Raw genomic sequence first — 21,462 nt, forward strand, 5'->3', positions numbered from 1 at the left:
TTATAACTATCAAATATGAATATTGTATACACATTTTTTTCTTTAGTCTTTCAATAAATATTCAATACATCAGTTCCTTTACTTTTTTAATGGTAAGGGTGGTAAAAGAGAGAAGTGTCGAAATTGCTCTCTCATGAACATTTTTACCAGAAAAGTAAAGGAACGGAAAATGGTAGATCTGACAGCAATGTCAAAAAGAAACATAAAAAATCGATTTTCGTCTTTTATTTCACAGTTTTTAATTTAGTTTTGTCAGCGTTCGACTTTTTCTTCTATTTTTATTTTTCATTGTGAAATAATCGTCAAACAAAAGTCGAAAAATCAGTTCTGCCATTTTTTACCTGCAGAAATTTTGCTGGTAGCCTGTGGTAGAAGAGAAAGCCATTTTCGCTCTTTCGCCACTCTCATTCCTTTAAAAAATTGCTTCCAGTTTTGCCACTTTTCGGGGTTAAGGAACGCTTTGCAAGTTAAAAATGGTAACAAATGGCAAAAATGGTAACCTCAGGTAAGTAAAGGAACACAGCTATTGTTGTCTTCCTCTCACCAATGTAATAGCCCGTTTAGACGATACCCTTATACGATGATTAAGTGTATTATCTCGATTTAAGTGCTTAATCCACGCAAATCCACCCTGATTTACCATACAAAATTAAATCAACTCAAAACTTGGATTTGTTTTAAATCAAATGTTAAATCGAAATATTTTGATATACAACACTGCTTTTTGCTCCTAAAAATTCAACTATTGCAGTCTGTACCAAAATTGGCAACTATAGCTGTGTTCCTTTACTTTCCTGAGGTTACCATTTTAACCATTTGTTACCATTTTTAACCTGCAAAGCGTTCCTTAACCCCGAAAAGTGGCAAAACTGGAAGCAATTTTTAAGAGAGTGAGAGGAGAGAGAGCGAAAATGGCTTTCTCTTCTACCACAGGCTACCAGCAAATTTTCTGCAGGTAGAAAATGGCAGAACTGATTTTTCGACTTTTGTTTGACCATTATTTCACAAAATGGACGAAAAACCGAAGAAAAAGTCGAACACTGACAACACTTAATTAAAAACTGACATTGCTGCCGGATCTACCATTTTTCCGTTCCTTTACTTTTCTGGTAAAAATGTTCATGAGAGAGCAATTTTGAACAATTTTGACACTTTTCTCTTTTACCACTCTTACCATTAAAAAAGTAAAGGAACAAAGCTTATGTTCATGTGTCGTTTATTTACTAGGGTTATGACTTTTTGACCTTTTTTCTCAAAAATGATTTCCTGTAGCGAGAGTGAATGAAATTTTGCCTATTAAAAATTTGCTCCAAAATTTTTTTCCTGTTGCACGAATAAATGACATTTTGCCTATTAATTACTAAAGAAAGAATTTTTATTCCATTTAAATATTGAAAAAGGTCCCGGACAAAGCACTTTCAATTTATGTGATACATGGAATAAAGCTATATCATGGTACAAATACACAGGTAGCCGCATCGGCAATTGTTGGTAACATAAGATGTCAAAATTTGACATCAATTCAAGGCAAGTGACACATTATGTTACCATCAGCTGGCTTGATAATGCTACCTGTATTATTGTACCATGAGCTATATATGATATAAAATGATATATATGTAATAAATATGACGATAAAATTGGTGAAAACAAAAGTATGTGCCATTCTGGATGTGTCGTGTGGCTTTAACGATTGTTTTGATTTATTTATGTGCTTAAAGTGACTCCAAAATTTTTCCTTTTGTTTTTTTTGTTTGAGCTTTTTTCTATCGAATCACCTTATAATTAAGATTTTATCTAATCGTATGCAAAAGCTCATCAAAATATGACAAAGGGATGTGAGGTTGCAAAAAAGGGATAACCCTATTATTTACATTTTTCAAATAACTCATGGTATAAGTAAAGAGGTAGATTTAAATGAAAAAAATCTATAGAACCCTTGTTTTTCTTGAATTCCTAAAACTTCAAAATAAAAGCAACAGGTGGGTTTGTTTACAATGCATTTTTTGAGCATTTTATAAAAAACGCGAAAAGTGAATGAAGAATTAAGTTTTCTCCACAAAATCGAGTAGTGAATATGATAAACTGATTGTTTCAATGCAAATCTCACCAATTTCTTCCATACAAATGGTCTTAAAACAATTTTAAAAATCATTGAATTCGATTGTTTTTAAAATTGTTTGGCATATTATTCAAACACCACACACACATACACAGTTTGTTTATATTGTTTTGAAGTATTAGGCATACTCGAATGAAAAAATTTAAATTGACATAAAGCTTTGGCTAACCTTTCTTATTAAACCATGAAATAACTGTAAACACAAACACACAAAAAAAAGCGGAAAAATATAAAAAATATTAAAGCATTGTTCCTTTACTTACCTGAGGTTACCATTTGTTACCATTTTTAACCTGCAAAGCCTTCCTTAACCCCGAAAAGTGGCAAAACTGGAAGCAATTTTTAAGAGAGTGAGAGTGGAGAGAGAGCGAAAATGGCTATCTCTTCTACCACAGACTACCAGCAAAATTTCTGCAGGTAAAGGAATAAATGGCAGAACTGATTTTTCGACTTTTGTTTGACGATTATTTCACAATGAAAAAGAAAATGGACGCAAAACAGAAGAAAAAGTCGAACGCTGATAAAACTAAATTTAAAACTGTGAAATAAAAGACGAAAATTGATTTTTTTATGTTTCTTTTCGACATTGCTGCCAGACCTACCATTTTTCCGTTCCTTTACTTTTCTGGTAAAAATGTTCATGAAAGAGCAATTTTGACATTTTTTCTTTTACCACCCTTACCATTAAAAAAGTAAAGGAACAAAGCTTAAATAAAAATAATATGGATGTAGCTTTAATTTAATATAAATTGTAAACAACATATTTAATAGCAATTTGTCAGATTATTTTTTGCAGTATTCCATTCCATTTTTAATTTTCAAGCAATTCTTTTTGCAAATTCGCGTATATATACGTAAACAAAGATCGGCTGACTGGCATCTTATATCATTTTAGACTAGCCTAAACAACTAGGATTTGAAAGTTGGATTTAGAAATCGAGTCGATTTAAAATGACTAGTCTAAACGGGCTATAAGCTCTGTTCCAGAACTAAAAAGTTTTTACAATTTTTACCACTTTTACACATTTTGCGTTCCCGTACACTAAATTTATATGAAAATCGTTTACGACTTTTACCACTTTATAAAGTACGGGAACAGGCCAGTAATCTATATATTTCATTTTCGTAGTACATCAAAAAGTCAAAACAAAATTGATCTTTTGATTTCCACTGCAAGAATCTAAAGCAGAGGTGCTCACATTGAATATGTGTTTCTCCGTTGCAGGCCAAACAACGACTGATGCTTACTCTCAATTTACGCTACCGTGAAGAAATGAGCAGCCCTGATCTAAAGGGCTGAGTACATAAGCTGCCTCGCCTGCTTGCCTTGCTTGCTTCTGATAAAAGAGAAAAGGGCAACATAGTTCGAAATTAGATCGGCCTTCTTTATTCTTTTATTTTTGTTATGTCAGAAATGAAGCAGGAAAGCAAGGCAACCAGTCGAGGCAGCTTATGTACCCAGGCCTTAAGAATCATAATAGAAAATCGATCATTTTAATTTCTATGAAGTCAAAAGACGACTTCGATTTTTAGATTCTTCAAATCAAAAAAATGAGGAATCGATTACTCGAAAATCGACTTGCGTATCCCTAATTTCAAATCAAAAAGTCGACCAATCGATTAATCTAAAGTCAGCTTGCGTATCCCTAATCTCTGCTATACAAGAAGTGAAAAAAATTGAAACATTGATTAGCAAAAAACAACTAAAATCCATAATTTATTACAAATATTTTATAAAAATTGCGTTAAAGAATTAAGCAACAACAAAAAGCGAATACAATTTTTGTGGACGAGTGAGTTTCAAGCGCATATTTTGTGATTAGATGTAATTTGTGTCCCATCGAATATAAAAGAATTTCGAGAAGAAGAAGACGAATGCGACGAACGAACAATATAAAAAAGAAAACTGAGTGGAAAAAATAAGCATAGAAAGTTTTATGAGTATTGATTTACGGAATATAGCAATAATTGCAAAATCAATTGTTAACTTGTTTCAAAACGTAAATCGTAATGAATATTGTAATTTTTATCGTACGTAAGCATTTTCGCGCAGGTACATAAAATTAACATAAAAATGTTAAACAATTTGTATAGTTTTATGTGGTATAGTTTATGTGGTGGATAATTAGAGGAGTCCAATATGAATACGCAATTTGGAAGGTCCACCATCCAAATTCCGCGGCCGTCGTTTTTCCACTCTCTTGCATTGTGACTTTTTCTTTACGCTTTTCGACCTGTTTTGTTGCTATAAAACCAGAACAAACATCTTAAGTGATTACTCTGGTAACATAGTAACATTAAAAAAGTATCATACGCATAATATCTAACATCTACCATTATCATTTGCATACTATAAACATATTCATGAACATTATTTGTTTAATTACAGTTACTAATAGGAACTCCAAAGATTTGTAATTGATATCACAATTTTTTGGATAAATGCAAAACAAGTAAAGGGATTCAATTCGCTGACCTGTTCAATTACTATCGAGCTACAACGTATGCTGCATGCGTTAGTTTGCGCGTAATTAGGAAAGGGGGCATTTTAGATAGCTGTAGTTTCTACTGGATATGTCTAAGCATTTGCATCAAGAAGATAAACAACTGTTTACATAGCCATGGCTGCGACGAGAAAGCTGCAAGGTAAGTCCATAGAAACACAATTTATTAACAAGAGTTCTTATTTACTCTGTGGTTTTTAGGAGAAATTGACCGATGTTTGAAAAAGGTCGCTGAAGGCGTAGAAACCTTTGAAGATATCTGGAAAAAAGTACATAATGCCACAAATAGCAACCAAAAGGTAAGCATTGAGTTACAACAACAAGTTGAGCTGTTAATAATGTATTATTTTAGGAAAAATATGAAGCCGATCTCAAGAAAGAAATTAAGAAATTACAAAGGTTACGCGATCAAATAAAATCATGGATTGCCTCTGCCGAAATAAAGGATAAAAGTTCATTGCTGGAAAATAGAAGACTAATTGAAACAGTATGTGTTCTTGTATTGACATGTGGCCAACAACAATAATATTTTTGTTTTCATTTTTAAAGCAAATGGAACGTTTCAAAGTTGTGGAACGAGAGACAAAAACAAAAGCCTACTCAAAAGAAGGTTTGGGTGCTGCACAAAAAATGGATCCCGCACAGCGTATTAAGGACGAGGCCCGAAATTGGTTGACAAATTCTATAAGTTCATTGCAAATACAAATAGATCAGTATGAAAGCGAGATAGAATCACTGTTAGCAGGCAAGAAAAAGCGCTTGGATCGAGATAAACAAGATCGAATGGATGAACTGAGGTCCAAATTAGATCGTCATAAATTCCATGTAACCAAGTTGGAAACATTGTTACGTCTCTTAGATAATGATAATGTGGAAGCAGAACAGGTAATTACTGTTTTTATTTAATTGAAACTTGGATAAACTATTATTATTTTGTATTATATCATTATTTTAGGTCAATAAAATTAAGGATGATGTTGAGTATTACATTGATTCGTCACAGGAACCCGACTTTGAGGAAAACGAATTCATTTATGATGATATTATTGGAATAGACGACGTTGAATATTCAGGTACAGGTAAGTGGGGTTTACACAAACTCCTCTACACTTATATGTTGGTGGTTTTTGTTTTCACAAAAAGAAGAAAAAAAAAATACTAACAAATCAACATGTTTATTTGCTTGTTAAATGTGTAGTTTTCATTGGCTAAGTAATTCTCTGCACTACCATATCTTCCGAAAGTTCTCTGTTCGAGGGAGTTGCTTTTTTAATATATATAAATACACATACTATCCTCTTCCCCTTAAAACAATAACAATTATAAAAAATTGATGAAAAAACTAAGGGTTCCTCTTGAACTGTATGTTATAAAGTGAATTGATATTGAATATTACCCTACGTATTTTAGTTATATTCTGCTGATGAACTATAAATAATCAAATTGTCTAAAGTTTCCAAACTTTCACATCATATGCAGTAGTAGCTTTTACTGTAACAGGTTTTTATACACAAGATCCTTCCACACTTACATCCTTCCACACGCAAATTCCCCACAAAACACACTTTTTTCAATGTTTCTTTTTTCAAAAGGAATGGTTTCTTTATTCCACATATATATCAATCCCCCTTTCCCAAAAATATTTCCATTCTTTTAGTATCCAATTGCATACTATATTTTGTTTCAATCTCAACAACATTATACATATTCTATGTGTGTTTTTATGTTTTCTCTTTTTTCTCTCTCTTTTCTTATTAAAACAAATCAAATCGAAAACAAAATTAAATAACAAATTTCCATAAATGTGAATATTTATAATTTCGTAAATCTTTATATATATGAATATGATCCTGTTTTTTATGAAACCAACAACTCAAACAAACAATCCCGTTTCTAAATTTGTGTATATCTGTGTGTGTGTATGTAAAACTTCTACAAATTGTCCGATAAAAACAACAACAACAACACTTCCTAACAAAAACCAAAAATCTATTCATCGTCATTTGATGGATGAAAATTATAAACAATCAAAATACAAATATCCCCCAAAAAAATGACGATACAATGCAACGTCCCAAATTTTTGCCAAAAAACGAAAACATTTCCATAACATACACGTAAAATACATGTAATCAAACTACTTGGTATGCCATCAATTGTAAAGGTGTCTCACTTGGTATTCCATCATCAGCAACAACAGACAGCAATAATAGTAATGAAACGAGCGGATCACCAAGCAGTATAACATCCGGTGGCAGTCCCGTTCAATCGCCATTACCCACACAACAGCAACGCGATCAACAGCAACAACAACAGGCCTCAAATACCAGCGGTAGTGGTGGAGGATCGGCCCATCAACAAATCAGTTTGAATTATTCAAGTGATTCAACAGCAGCCGATGGTACGGCGAAGGATAAACATAATAAAAATGAAAGCAACAACAATAGCAAAACAAAGGTAATTCAAAAATCATTTATTATGTGATTTATATCAAAACTATAAGCACCCATTCCTTTTGAATTTCATTTCAGCAACCTGTTAAACCAACTGCTGTACGGGCTAATAACAAAACAAATATTGGGGCACCAGATGGTATGACAAGAAAATGTTCAACATATTTTGCAAGTGTTTGTAAAATATATAACATTTTAATTTTCCATTTTAGCTGCTACGAATAAAATCATCAGTTCTACACCTAGTAAAAATCCTCATCAACAACAACAGCAGCAACATCACCCCATACAACCCCAACAGCAACCCACAGCGGCAGCAGTTGTTGCTGCATCCGTTGTTGGTAATCACTCAACATCAAATAACATAAATACTGGTAGTGGAGCGACAACATTAGCCGCAGCTGTTGCAGCTGCTGGCCATAATCCAACGGTACAACACGCTCCAGCGCCAACGTTACAAGGAAATCCAACATTAGCTTCTGTTGCGGCAGCATCAACAAATTCCAGTAATGCAACGCAAATCCAAGGCCAATCTGTGATTCAAGCAACGCCGACAATTGCATTTTCAGCAGTTGCTAAACATAATACATGTAAGTTTAAATTATCCTTTAAATATTGTGTTTTTATTATTTTAAAATATTTTGTGTTTCCTTACAATTGTTCTTATTGTAATTTGAGTGAAATGTTTATTTTAAAATTATTTAAGCGATTTTTTATTTTAAAATTTAATGGTAAATCTTTGTCGAAGATTGGACCCATCGTGGTGCAGTAGATAGCATGTCCGCATTACACACCCAATTCAAAATCATGTTTTTTATTTAGGTTTTTTTTCTCGGAGAAAGTCTTTCCTTCATTAAAATACCGTGGTTTAAATATTAGGAAAAATAAAAATAAAAGGAACACATATTCTTATACTTTGCAGTTCTAATATTGTATATGGACTAACATAGATCTATAGCAGGTGAATTGTTTCTGTATTCACATCTCTAATTATTAAGAGAGCTAAGTTAAGCTCTCTTTCTGGATCATTTCTTTTGTCCTTGTCCTTCTTCGAATTGTGCCTTTTGTATTAATATAGAGTTCACAAATTTAAAAAAACACTGATCGATAACACGTTTATCGACAACCCAGTTGGGTTGACATCAATAGTACAACATTTCATCTCAGTTGTGCTGACAATTGACAACCCAACTCAAGTTTAGTGGCAATGCATAATCGACCCCTTTGTCTCCTCATGTAGTTGGTCCATTAAAGACACAAAGGGGACACCCTATTGAAGTTCTCAAAGCGGCATTCTGACAGGTCTGAATATTTGTTCATTGCATTGTACTTATATTCAGGGATGACACTGGCACCATAGCTTACCGCAGGCTGACTAATCGCGATATATGTGGTCAACAAGATTTCTTTATCTGCACCCAAGCGCTGCCGGCTAAGGACTTAAGAACCTTGTTCCTACATCTCAGCTTGTCGCAGATAGCTGTGGCATGCGCGTACGACATGAACATGCTGTCGAAGGTGACCCATAGAATTTTAGGGTAGTTTGTGGTCTACTACAATCGATCATGTCATTCAATTCAGTTCTCACCTCTACCGTCCATGTTTGGTTTGTACAGCTGTCGCTGAGTTGACAATCTCTGGCCGAGCTGGGCTCGGGTCGTTCCGGAACGTAGATCCAATTGTCGCGGGAACGAATATCCCAATACACACCCACTCCACACATAACACACCAGCACACAATCATATCTAATTGAGATTTTACGTTCCATCTACAGGGAAAAACATACGGTTGCAGCCTACCTGCTACAACAACAACCGTCCATGTGGAGAACAGAGGGACCGCAGTTTTTATGCGCATATTTGCACATTCCTCGCGTGAAAAAAGGTTGTAAGATTAGTCAAATAGGAGTTCAGACTTTCACGATCATCCGCATAAGTTACGACCACAATGCCGCCTGGAGGGGATGGAATACAGACGATGTAGAAGTTAAAGGAACTTGAGGAACTCTCTGTTTCACTCTACGGGCCTTAGACCTTTTGTTCCTTACTTCCACGTACGACTGGCGTTCTATAATTGATTATCCAACGTTTCAAACTTGGCCGGAGGGTAGTCTGCTCAATGTCCACATACAGCGTGGAGTGCTTGTCAGTATGAAAGGCTTTTGATAAGTTAAGCGCCACCAATCGCTGATGATCGGCAATTGGATAGCTATTTATGAGGCTGGGGAGGACTAAAGCCTCAAGGGAATTTGCTACGGGCGAGAAAAGCGTTTGCGTTCATCCTTGGCAGGAAGAGATCTGATGCGACGTAGTACTATTCTCTTCGCCCTATCACGATCATTTGCTAGACCCGTCGCCTATGCTGGGATGTATGGTCTAACTTACGGTATTCGACCAGCTGGTATATGACGAGCAGCTGATGTCTCAGAACGTCCTTTCTGCTACCCGAACATCTGAAGAGTTGGCCAGATCTCTATAACGGTGATTAGAGAACTCTCTGAAACTAGGCCAATTAGCTTTCCTCTGATTAATGAAAGCGCGGCGTTCAGATGTGATGAAATCGGGGGTCTGCTGATGGTGACAGTTATGGGGAGATGATCTGATCCAAGATAACGACGGGTTGCTAGGTGACGTCACCAGTTGTATCTGGTGAACTGTGACACTTTTCGCTGATTCTGGTAGGTACGCCTGTATTGACCGTGCAAAACTTAGAGTTATCAATCTGCTCAAGCAGCACTATACCCATCTGGTCGTTCCCGAGGACCGAATGTCACAACTCATGACCTTCCAAAAGCGCACTTAATGTAGAGCCTATAACATAGAGAACAGCTATTTATCGGAGAGATGTATGCGTTCAGCAACCCTACCTCGGAAGTACCTCATTGCTACCCTCTATACATTCCATGTTAGGTTCAATTGTTGAGCTTGGTTTCCTGGTCCGCCGGGTGCATTTTCGGGTATTGGAGTTGCGTATTTTGATGACTACTCGTCCCTCGCATGGACGAGTATGTGTACAGTGAGGCCCGGGTGTTTTCGCCGCCGTGGGATTATTTCCAGTGGTAGTTCTGATCGCCGTACAATCGGTGTGTCGCTGTCTCATAAAATATTTTATGTGTTGTATTCTTCAGTTTTTTTAATATCAATTATTTTTTGTTGTTGAACTTTTCTGTTTGAGTTTGTCGCATATCGCTTGGATTATGACTGTTTAAATATCTAATACAAAATACCACATCAACATATATATTCGTAGCACATCTTGATAATGGTCCTTTGCTTAGCGGAGCAACGTATGCCATAGTTGGTAGTTCAGGACAGCAACAGCAATTAAGCAGTCTCCAAGCTAATTCGTCTCATTTGCAAAATGGTTTGTTCAAAATTTATAATACTTATAATTATTGTTAACTACATATATTTTTCTTTTCTCATTTTAAAAATGTTTTTATAAATTTTCTCCTTTTATAATTAAGCAGCCCATAATACTTCCAATAATTCGGCAGTCGCTAGCATTGCGAATGTAGTGCAACAAGGAGCAAATTCAACAAATGTTAATAATTTGGCAACATCTGCCGCTAATTGCATTTCACCCAATGGTATGTCCGGTTTGCAGCAAGTTCTCAACGCACAACAACAAGTTTTGGGTTTGGCGGGAGCAAACAATAATGCACGTGCTTCGCCGGGACTGCTGTCACCGAAACACATGAATGGTAAAATGCCGCCATACACATAGATATATTATATTGAAACCAGACTCTCAATATATATTTTTTACTACTTTTTCAGGTCTGCCTGTATCAAGTGTTGCAAATAATTCGAATTCTGTTGATGCTATTTCATTGAAAACAATGGCCCAAGAAGCCATTAATCGATCTGTGATCGATACAAATAGCCTTTCACAACAGCAAGCATCTAATATGGATAATAGACAACAGCAACAGCAGCAACAACAACAGCCACAAGTACTACAACAGCATTTCTCAACCGATACAACTGCCAATTCACATCAGCAACAACAACAGCAGCAGCAACAAGGAAATTCAGCAACAGTTCTTGCAGCGGCAGTGGCAGCATCAACAAATGGCCCATCATCAGTTGTTGGAGGTGGTAATAGTGCTGGTGCAGCGGGTAGTGGTGGCAACACAGTTGGTCCCATTGGTAGTAATCTTAATGCATCGGCTTTATCAAATGCTGCCGGTCAGCAGCCCATAGGCGCAGGTGCATCATCTGCAAATAGTAAACAATTATCGCAGCAACCAACAAATGAAGCACATATACCACCACTGCTTGGTGTTGCACCATTGGGTCCCTCACCGCTGCAAAAGGAACATCAATTACAATTCCAAATGATGGAAGCAGCCTATTATCATTTGCCAACGCCTAGCGATTCAGAAAAACTTACAACATATTTCCATCGTACACCGGTTCAAACCCCTCCGCACTATCCACAGGTGAGTACAGATAGAAAATGTTGTCGAGGAAGAAAAGAACAGCTTAACAATGTTTTGATACAAAGCTATAGATGCCTTGGCTTTTGAGTGTAACAAAAACCACAGATATATTAGAGATATATGGTAATTTAAATCGCAGTAAAAGAGGAAAATTGCAAATTTAAGTTTTAGGATATATTTCAGAGCAATTCCTTCCTGGTACATGGTATAGTTTCAGCTAAATACGTATAGTACAGTACTTTTGTCTTAGCTGCCAAAACAAGTTTTGCACACACTTTGTGGCAGCAAAACGAATTTCGCACTTATCTTTAGTATTTTTAGCTGCCAAAAAGTGGCAGATATCCGATTCACCCACCAAAGAAAATGCCAAAGAATTGACTCTTAAATGTGATAATCAGCTTTACCTTTCCTAAGATCCGAGGACTATTTTGGAAAGGAATGTTGAAATACACTGAAACGCATAATCAAAAAAGTCTTTATTTTGCATCAATTCATAAAAAATAATTAATTTACAATTATTAACATTTGCTTCCACATACATATGTATGTATGCACATATTTCATTCAATTTCTGTTTGAAAGAAAGGATTGTTAACTTTTCTTTGTGTTTTTGCATCAACCTGCAGAAGTAAACTAAAGGAAACATAATTCTCATCATATGTGTTCAAAATCTTGTTATTGTCCTAATGAGGAATTTACTCAAGGAATTCAGATAAGCTAAGTTCGTAGAAGGAGCTCCGACTCATAATATCATCGATTGTGTAAAAATTATCACGAGTAACGAAACCAGTTTTCTTTTGTTTCGTAAAAAAAATCAATATTTGTGTTTGGCAGTTGTCGTATGACGTAATATAGTTTTTGGCTGGTAAATACAAAATTCTCAATGAAATTGGGTTATTCTTTCCAAATATTATTTGTAGTTAAATACAATTCGCAGTTATAGGATTGGCAGTTAAAAGTGAAATTTGCATTACAAATTTGACAAAAGTGCAAATATTTTAGTTTTTTGGCAAAAAAATCAAATTCGCACTAAAACGATTGGCAGCAAAATCAAAACTACTGTACTGTTAAAAATATTGTAATGTTACTTAATAATTGTATGTTATTCTCCGATGCCATCTATCTACCAAAGGTAATTTTAACAAAGATATATAACATAACAAGATGGGACATTTCCATTGCTACTATACAACGGCAGATGGCGCTGGAGGTCTAACATAATGTTTATTTACAATATGGCGACATGAATTTATGTTATACTTGTTTTTGTTGTCGTCGTGTTCTTTTATACATAAACACCCCCTATGGTTTAATAGTAACATAGAACTGCATTATGCACTATGTCCAATCTTTACCATTGTATGTCTTTAATCTTTGTTAGTTGTCTGTTATACACTAACACCCTCTATGGTTTAATAGTAAAATTGAACTGCATTATGCACTATGTCCAATCTTTACAGTTCTATGTCTTTGATATTACTATAAGATGGTACATTGCACCGCTACCATACTACGGTAGATGGCTCTGGAATCATCTAACAATGTTATGTTAGCCTATTGTTAGATTACATTATGTAATGCGTAACATTTACGCATTTTTATTCGTATTTAGCCTAAAGATTAAAGATATATCGAATAACTGGAATTTTTTGATAAATGCCATCATGCTAAAGTGAGGTCTGCATATTCTGACCGAATAAGATGTAATTTGCTTTAAGGACCCCAGCGGTCAGAAAAACTTTACACGAAAAATTGTTGGCATTTTGAGAACAGCAGGTAATTTTTTGAACCCAATAGTTGTGATTTTAAAATTAAGGTCTCTTAGAAGCCAAAAAGTGATTGGATCATCTACAGCATATGGTTCGGTATAGACCAGAGTGAGGCAGAGACATTTTTTGGATCTCCCTTGTTCTCTCAATGAGCGTAAATTTGTTGTTGCTCACAACGTGTTAGCATCTACACAAGCTGTGAGCAATAACCAATTTACGCTCACTTTGAGCACATGGGCTCTCTTGTGAGTCACAATGCCTTCCATTGGTTTAGACACGGTGGTGACGCAGTTTTTCGCCAATCCAACAGCTTATTCATAGCCGGACCAATCTCACGGCAGCGGATTTTTTCGACACCGGGTTTATCACTTCAGCATCCATCACACTCAAGTTTCACTGATGGGTTGCTCTAGACCGAGCTAACATTGAGGAAATAGTGGGCATTATGAGTCGAAAAAAATCATGGTCGCGGCGGTGCAGGAAACCAAGCTCAACAACAACTGAATCAATCGTACAGGCCGATTTCGCTTTTGTCGCCTGTAGCAAAGATCCTTGAGGCCTTAGTCCTCCCCAGCGTCTGAAATAACTATCTAGTTGCCGATCATCAGCATGGATTCCGTAAGCAGACCAGCACGACAACAGCTCTGCACGCCATCTCCACATATATTTGTCGAGGACTCAGTCTGGATAGGACGTGTGATAGAACTGCGATTGTTGTTGTAGCAGCATGAAAACTACGTAGAGGCATAGGTTTGATTCTGGGTTGGCGGCAGCATGAAAACTACCTAGAAGTAAAGTTTGGATGCTGGGTTGGCAGCCGCTAGCCGAAGCTCAATGGTTTCGGGTCAATCCAGTACGGAAGAACCCGCTGCCGTGGGATTGTGTAGAACGGTAATGGTGGCGCTTGACTTATCAAAAGCCTTTGATACTGTCAGGCACTCCACGCTGTTTAAGGACATTGAGCAGACAACCCTCCGGCCAAGGCTGAAAAATTGTATAATCAATTATATGTGTGGACGCCAGCCGTACGTGGAATTTAGAAACAAGAACTCAAAACCCCGTAGAGTAAAACAGGGAGTTCCCCAAGGTGGGGTGATATCTCCGGAACTGTTTGACCTCTACCTCTCCTATATTCCGCCCCCTCCAGACGGCATTGAAATCGTAACGTTTCTGGATGATTGTACGATCCTGGTGTCAGGTACCTGATGACATCTGTGAGAGATTGAACTCCTATTTAGCCGATCTTACCACCTTTTTTCTCGTGAGGAATATGCAGATATCCGCTATTAAATCTACGTCCACTCTGTTCACTCGGGGTGCAGATAAAGAAACCTTGTTGATCACATATAACGCGATAGGTCGGTCTGTGGTAGGTTATGCGGCGCCAGTTTGGTCTCCGAATTTAGTTGATACGCATTGGAAAGAGATTCAAACTTGTCAGAATGCCGTCCTGTGAACAGCAACAGGGTGCCTTCTCAAGTCTTCAGTGGACCATCTACATGAGTAGGCAAAGATTCTTCCAGTACAGTAACACAATGAGATGCTTTCGTTGCAGTACTTGCTCGGGTGTTACCATGAGAGCTATCCCAATCACCATCTGCTGGCTAGGACCGACACCCCCAGGCATATCAGGATATCCTTCCTTCATGCTCTAAAGAGGAAGGTCCACAATATAGGAGAGAACCCCTAGACTAACAGGCATATCAGTCAGGTCTAAATAGCATTCACACGGATGCAGTTGCTAATGCCATAAGCAAATACAGTGTGAATAAAGAAAGTCCTCAGAGTACATCCCCCATCTATCGCAGCTAAGAGCGTCAGCTGCCACGACAAACCAGAGTAGTTTTGGCTCAACTACGCTCGGGATATTGCAGTCGCCTAAATTCTGAGGTGGCAGCGCTGGACGGAACAATGATGTTGTGTACTCGTAGTTCCGGGTCAATCCGGTACAAAGAACCCGCTGCCGTGGGATTGCTCTCTAAATTTAGGCCTATTAGTTTTACGTTGATTTATGGAGACAATTATGGGGATGTCATTTCTCAGTCCAGGTCCCATTATGGTTCTATCGAACTGTGACACTCTCCGCTAATTCTGGTCCTTATTGACCGTGCAAAAGGTAAAGCTATGAACCTGCGCAACCAGCTTATATCCTCTAGACACTCTCCGCTAATTCTGGTCCTTATTGACCGTGCAAAAGGTAAAGCTATCAACCTGCGCAACCAGCTTATACCCTCTAGTCATTTCCAGACCGGTTCGTTTTAACCTTCCAAAATCGGTCTAATGTTGGACCTATAATCTAAAAAACTCTACCTCGGCAGTTAAGGCCTCGACACATATGAAGCATGGCATTCTTGCTTAGGCATATCTGGTAAATGACTAAAGACCAAGTTTGACCTAATTCAAATGTGATTTTGAAATCCTTTTATTAGGTCGAACTTGGTCTTTAGTTTTTTATCAGATATGACTTCAGCAACTAATAGTCTAATTAATTTAGAAAGTTCACTAATCATAGCTTCAGAGATCTGTCCAACACTTCCGATATTCGGGCAGCAGAGAGGAACTTCCGAGACATCATCACTGCTGTAGCCGCCCGCCATATACATACCTCCTGGTCGAATACCCGAAGTGAGACCAAGGGGTTTATTCTGAATGAAAACTCCACGTGTATTTTGTTCAACTTAACGGAGAAAGTGAGAATGCTCAAGGGATTTTTTCATTCAGAACAACCCTCCAAATTTTCCAGCGGAGGAAATAAGCTTCATCGAGCCAACCCTAGTGATCCCAAAGCCAGGGAGCTGACACCGGAAGTTAACAGATTGGTCGGTGAGCATACGCAAAACAGGTGGCTAAATCATGTGAGAAGGTGCAACATTGGAGCCAGAATAACTGAATTGAGGACACAGGACCTGAAGAAGTGCTAATTTTATTTTGATTGACAGTTTGTCGAGCACTCTTTCTCCTGCCGAGAAAGAACCACTGCCATTAACAATGGATGATGTTGCGAATTTCATCAGGAACGATCCATCATCAATACAGTCATGGATCTTCATGGTCTAGAAAGAGAGGTCCAACATTAAAAAGGAAACCCCTGTCAATAAGGTTTGAATAGCATTCACACAGCTGCAGATTAGTTTTGGCTCAACTACGCTCGGTATGGTGCAGCCGTCTAAATTCCAATAATACAAAGATCGATGACACCGGGCAAAACATCACGCCCGCGCGACTCTGCACCTTTTCACCTGCCCTGCCAAACCTACTCAATTAACTCCAGTTTCTTTGTGGCTTTTCCTCATCGAAGCATTTACATTTCTAGAACTGGATATAGTTAAAGACCAAGATAAAGCCACTGGTCGTTTAAACGCCACAAAAAAATGCTTTAAAAGTCTCGAAAATATAATTTTCATAAACAATTCTAAGTTTTCTCGCAAAAAAAAAAAAACATAAAAACATAAAATATACTGTTACAACAACCACAGCTACCTCCGGCCATTTCTTCAGGTCATCTACCGCAAAATTTCAAACTTGCATTATAAATTCAAATCAAATTTATTAGCAAAATGGAGGTTCCATTTATTAGCAAAAAATAGGAGCTTTTGGGGTACGTTATGCAAGTAAATTTGATTTAATTTTAAAATGCAAGTTTTTTAAGCACAATCACATAATTTGTATTTAAAACTTGCATTTTTGAATTTATTAGCAAAACGTCCCCCAAAAGCTCATATTTATACCCTCAGCATTTATGCTAACGAGGGTGTATATACACTTTCATACAGACAAAATGTGCCTCATCGAAATAATGGTTTTAGACCCCAAGTATGTTTGGACGAAATGTGTTTCAGACAATTTGGAGTCGATTGAACAATGTCCGTCCGTCTGTCTGTCGGTCTGTCTGGCTGGCTGGAGCGCACGATAACTCTCGAACGGATCAACCGATTTGATCCAAAATTTGGCTTTCGTAATATTTTGTCCAAACTTAGTTTAAGTTCGAAGATGGGCTATATCGGTCTACTCCTTCCGGTACCTCCCCCACAAAAGTTCGAAAATTTTCGGAAAATTTGACCGCACGATAACTCCCCTAAGGAAGTAACAGATTTGATCCATAATTTTCAGATCGTGAAATTTCTACTAAACTTAGATGAGGTTCCAAAATGGACTCAATCGGTCCACTCCTTCGGGTACCTCCCACACAAAATTTCGGATAAGTTCAGATTAGGACCTGCTCTCGAATCGCTTTGATCTTTGTTGCAATAACTTGTAGTCATTGCCCCCCATACGACGGTATATGTTTCATCAGGGGCAAGTCCATACTTCCTGAGAAAATTGCCCGAAAGATGCGAAAAGTCCCTATGACACCGTGTGCAGTGGATGGAGCGCAAGATAACTCCCGAACGGATCTGCCGATTCGGTCCAAATTTGGCATTCGTAATATTTTGTCCAAACATAGTTTAAATTCGAAGATAAGCCATCTCGGTCCACTCCTTCAGGTACCTCCCCCACAAAAGTTCAAAAATGTTCGGAAAAATTGTGCGCACGATAACACTTGAAGGGAGTGACCGATGTAATCCATACTTTGCACATCCTAATATATCTACCAGATATAGATCAGGTTCGAATATGGACTATATTTGTCTACTCCTTCTGGTACCTCTCACACACAATTTCGGATAAGTTCACTTTAAGACCTGCTCTCGAATCACTTTGATTTTTGTTGAAGCTATTTGCATTCGCTACCTCCATTACGGCGGTAAAAGTTTTTTCAAGGGCAAGTCCATATTTCTTAGGAAAACAGCCCGAAAGGTGTAAAAAATCCCTACGTCACCGTATGTATGTGGCTGTGAGAAAGCACGATAACTCTCTAACTGTTCAACCGATTTGGTCCAACATTTGGTCTTCGTCATATTATATCCAAACTTAGTTTCATGGGGCAATACCGGTCCAAAACTGCCGGTACTTCTCCCCAATATTTAAAAAATGTCACTAAAATGCTAGGACGATATCACTTGAATGGGGCAACCAATTTGGTCCAAACTTTGGATCTCCTAATATTTTGTCAAACTTTAGTTTAACTTCTAAAATGACCCATATCGGTCCTCCCTAAGGGTACCTCTCCCTCAAAGGTTTAACATTTGTGTCTTAGTGCAGTTAATTCCTAATCCACATTTTTGTCAGCAAGTTCAAATGTCCAAAAAGGGCCACAAAATTGTGAAGAGACCTTAAATACATTTGATCTGTCCGTAGGTGAAAGTTTCACTTCACATTGGCTGAGGGTATATATCTGTCGGCAAAGCCGACTGACTCTTTTTTACTTGTTTTTGTCGGCAGTTCATACATCCATCGTGCTGCAATGGTATATATGGACTCGCGTATTGTACGCTGAATATCCGGGTTCGATTCCCAAGCCACACAACGTCACATTTCCAATAGTGTTAAAAATACCCCCAGTGTTATTTCCTGAGTACTTAAGCCATGAAAAACTTCTCTACTAGTGGTCACTTAAGGCAGGCTGTTCGGACTGTTCGAAATCTATCCTTCGCGTTTTTAACCTCTCAACGTATACGGATGATTGCGTGATCCGATTCCGGAGGCGAGGACGCTACCGAATGTACGTGATCACTGCAGAACTCATTTGCATGCTCATCTGTCATTCATTATGTTGCTGGTATTCCTTGGGGTTTCGATTACAAGATTAAAATTTTTTTCTTGGGAAAATATACTTTTCCTGGAACTTCACAGAAATCTTAAAGCAACTAAAAATGTTCCTAATTTATGGAAAATGATATCATGTTCAGTCATTTGAATATTCTCATGCTTTCACCGCTCGCGGTATGTTCGACAGTCACAAACGGGATCTAAAGGCAGAAGTTCTCGTCAGTAGATACTCTTCAACCGATTCCACTGGATTTAACATCTTTTTAAAATATTAACTTATGTTCATGACCGACTTATCCCAGTTTGCTTCTTATTTATTAATATTTGTACTCTTTTTCTTCACATTTCAGCAACAACTTCCAATATATGATACTGTTGAATTTTATCAGCGTCTCTCGACAGAAACTCTATTCTTTGTATTCTATTATATGGAAGGATCAAAGGCTCAATATTTGGCAGCTAAAGCATTAAAGAAACAAAGCTGGCGTTTCCATACAAAATATATGATGTGGTTCCAACGACATGAAGAACCCAAAATAATAAACGATGATTACGAACAAGTAAGTTATCGAAGAATATTTATATTTTTATATTTACATTTTAATTGTGTGAATTTTCCGCAAAGGGTACGTACATCTATTTCGACTATGAAAAATGGAGTCAACGAAAGAAGGAGGGATTCACTTTTGAATACAAGTACTTAGAAGATAAGGAGCTAAATTGATTGTCTTGTAAATGTTGAAGAAACCCCGAAATGCGTCATTCAACGTCAGAGCGACGACAAAATAACTACAAGAACAACAACAATGATTTCAATGGATCTTCAAAAACAAACATCCAACAAACAGCAAGCAATTGCTTATGAAAACAAAAAGAAAGTAATTCAACAAAATCAACCAACCAACTCTAACTCCCTCTCCTCCCCCATGTAAAAAGATACTGCTTATACTTTATTTGCTTTGTTTTTTTTCCTTTCTTTTGTTTCTTTACTTCATTTTTCCTTATTTTTCTTTTTTTGCTTTGATTGTAACTGAGACTTTAAATATGAAAAGATTTCAAAAAAAGAAAAAACTAAATAAGATATTATAAGAAAAAATAACATTTTGTTTTGAACTTTGTTCGTTTTGTATACACACCAGTTTAAAGTTAAAAGTTCGGTTGGAGTTCGATTTTAAGCAGTTGCTGATTCTGCTTTTAAATTATTACTATACAATGATGTCTGTCTATTAATTTTTTCACACATAAGCGGAAAACTATTTGAAAATGTTGAATTTTTTTTTGTATTGAACACGAAAACAAATAACAACACATGGAAACTTCTGAAATATTTTGCAAATTCAAATTACGTTAGTTGTACTCATATTTTTCTTTTTATTTTAGTTTATTTTCATTTTTTTATTTTCTTAATATTAAAGATTATATTATAAATATGATAAAATTGAAAACAAACACCTCTTAAACATTGTTTTATTTTATTATTTTTTCTTTTTAAAGAAAAAAAAACAACAACAAATATTATAACAATTTTCGCAAACCAAAAACAAATATAGCAAAAATCATATTTGAGAGATATAGTTAAATAACTCGATATTTATACTTTGCAGAACTAGAATAGAGACGACGACGAACTACAACATTTGCAAAAGGTAATTTCAAGAATTCAATTGGATTTCATTGAATTTTTGAGTGTTGTGGTTAATTACTAATTAAAAAACAAAAACTAAAGCACCTACAAAAACCTGTAGAAATGCTGCAAGATTTTATAATTATCCCTATAAATACAACAACAAGAACATATTACAATTTCAACACAATACATACAACAAGTATTCAAACATATTTAACTCGGTTTGTTTAATAAACACAACAGAAAGGAGACACTTTTTAAAACAACAACAACAAGAAAACAATCATGATTCCAAACATTATTTACAAGTTGAATACCAAGATTAGAGAAGTTTTTTGTCATAACTCTTATCCACACTCCCTACCCCTCCCATTGTTTTGTCTTTAACCTCAAAAATAAATTGTCTTTCCTTTTCAAAATTTGGCAAAACTATCAAAGCAAACTGGTTTTGCTAAATCAATAGTTGTGTATAAAACAAAACGCTTTTACTAAGACCACTTCATTTTGTTTTCCTTCCTCTTTACTGTAAAAGAAGTTATTGTCGGATGAAAAATTCCACATATTCTTTAGATGCAAACCAACACTCTCACAATATACAATATTACCATACTTTAAATAGAGGAAGAAACATAACATTCAAACACGATAATTAATATTTAATGAAAATTTTAAAATAAAATATACACCACCCATCAAATAATTTAACAAAAAAATAATAATATAATAAAAAACAATTTTTAAGACGCATAATAAAACAAAAACACATATGTATGAAAAAATATATATATACTTCAATTTTTTAAAGTATATAAAATATATATTTTAAAACTATCGTTTGAATTGCGGCTATTCAGGGAATGGGTAAGGTGTTTACAGGGAAGCGTGGATACCAC

General features: G+C 36.4%; 1 protein-coding gene across 27 annotated transcripts; it reads left to right on the plus strand.

The window, feature by feature from the left end:
• The first annotated feature begins 3,687 nt into the window (after nt 1-3,687).
• Not3 (CCR4-associated factor Not3) lies at nt 3,688-20,391 on the plus strand. 27 transcript variants are annotated; one of them, XM_073967740.1, is made up of 14 exons: nt 3,720-3,915; nt 4,512-4,768; nt 4,828-4,925; nt 4,979-5,113; nt 5,176-5,511; nt 5,582-5,699; nt 6,818-7,083; nt 7,158-7,218; nt 7,292-7,669; nt 10,330-10,443; nt 10,547-10,783; nt 10,860-11,524; nt 19,293-19,502; nt 19,568-20,391. In XM_073967740.1, exons 2-14 carry the CDS (start codon nt 4,744-4,746, stop codon nt 19,664-19,666), a joined length of 2,742 nt encoding a protein of 913 aa, XP_073823841.1. In that variant the 5' UTR covers nt 3,720-3,915; nt 4,512-4,743; the 3' UTR covers nt 19,667-20,391. The 27 variants fall into 27 exon arrangements, with proteins under 27 accessions (XP_073823846.1, XP_073823853.1, XP_073823841.1 ...); XM_073967734.1 differs by having other exon boundaries at nt 3,730-3,915; nt 6,791-7,083; nt 10,550-10,783; XM_073967731.1 differs by having other exon boundaries at nt 3,733-3,915; nt 5,582-5,705; nt 6,791-7,083; nt 10,550-10,783.
• Nucleotides 20,392-21,462: the final 1,071 nt, after the last annotated feature.

The sequence above is a fragment of the Musca autumnalis genome, unplaced genomic scaffold, assembly GCF_047663935.1.
Source record: "Musca autumnalis isolate F117 unplaced genomic scaffold, ASM4766393v1 scaffold_2, whole genome shotgun sequence".
NCBI classification, from domain to species: Eukaryota; Metazoa; Arthropoda; class Insecta; order Diptera; family Muscidae; genus Musca; species Musca autumnalis.

Excerpts from the sequence above, each read along its gene's own strand:
- Not3 (XM_073967729.1), top strand. The coding sequence starts at position 4,744 with ATGGCTGCGACGAGAAAGCTGCAAG. Across the intron at positions 5,114-5,175 it reads ATAGAAGACTAATTGAAACA|CAAATGGAACGTTTCAAAGT; the intron begins GTATGTGTTCTT and ends TCATTTTTAAAG. Across the intron at positions 7,219-7,291 it reads AAATATTGGGGCACCAGATG|CTGCTACGAATAAAATCATC; the intron begins GTATGACAAGAA and ends TTTCCATTTTAG.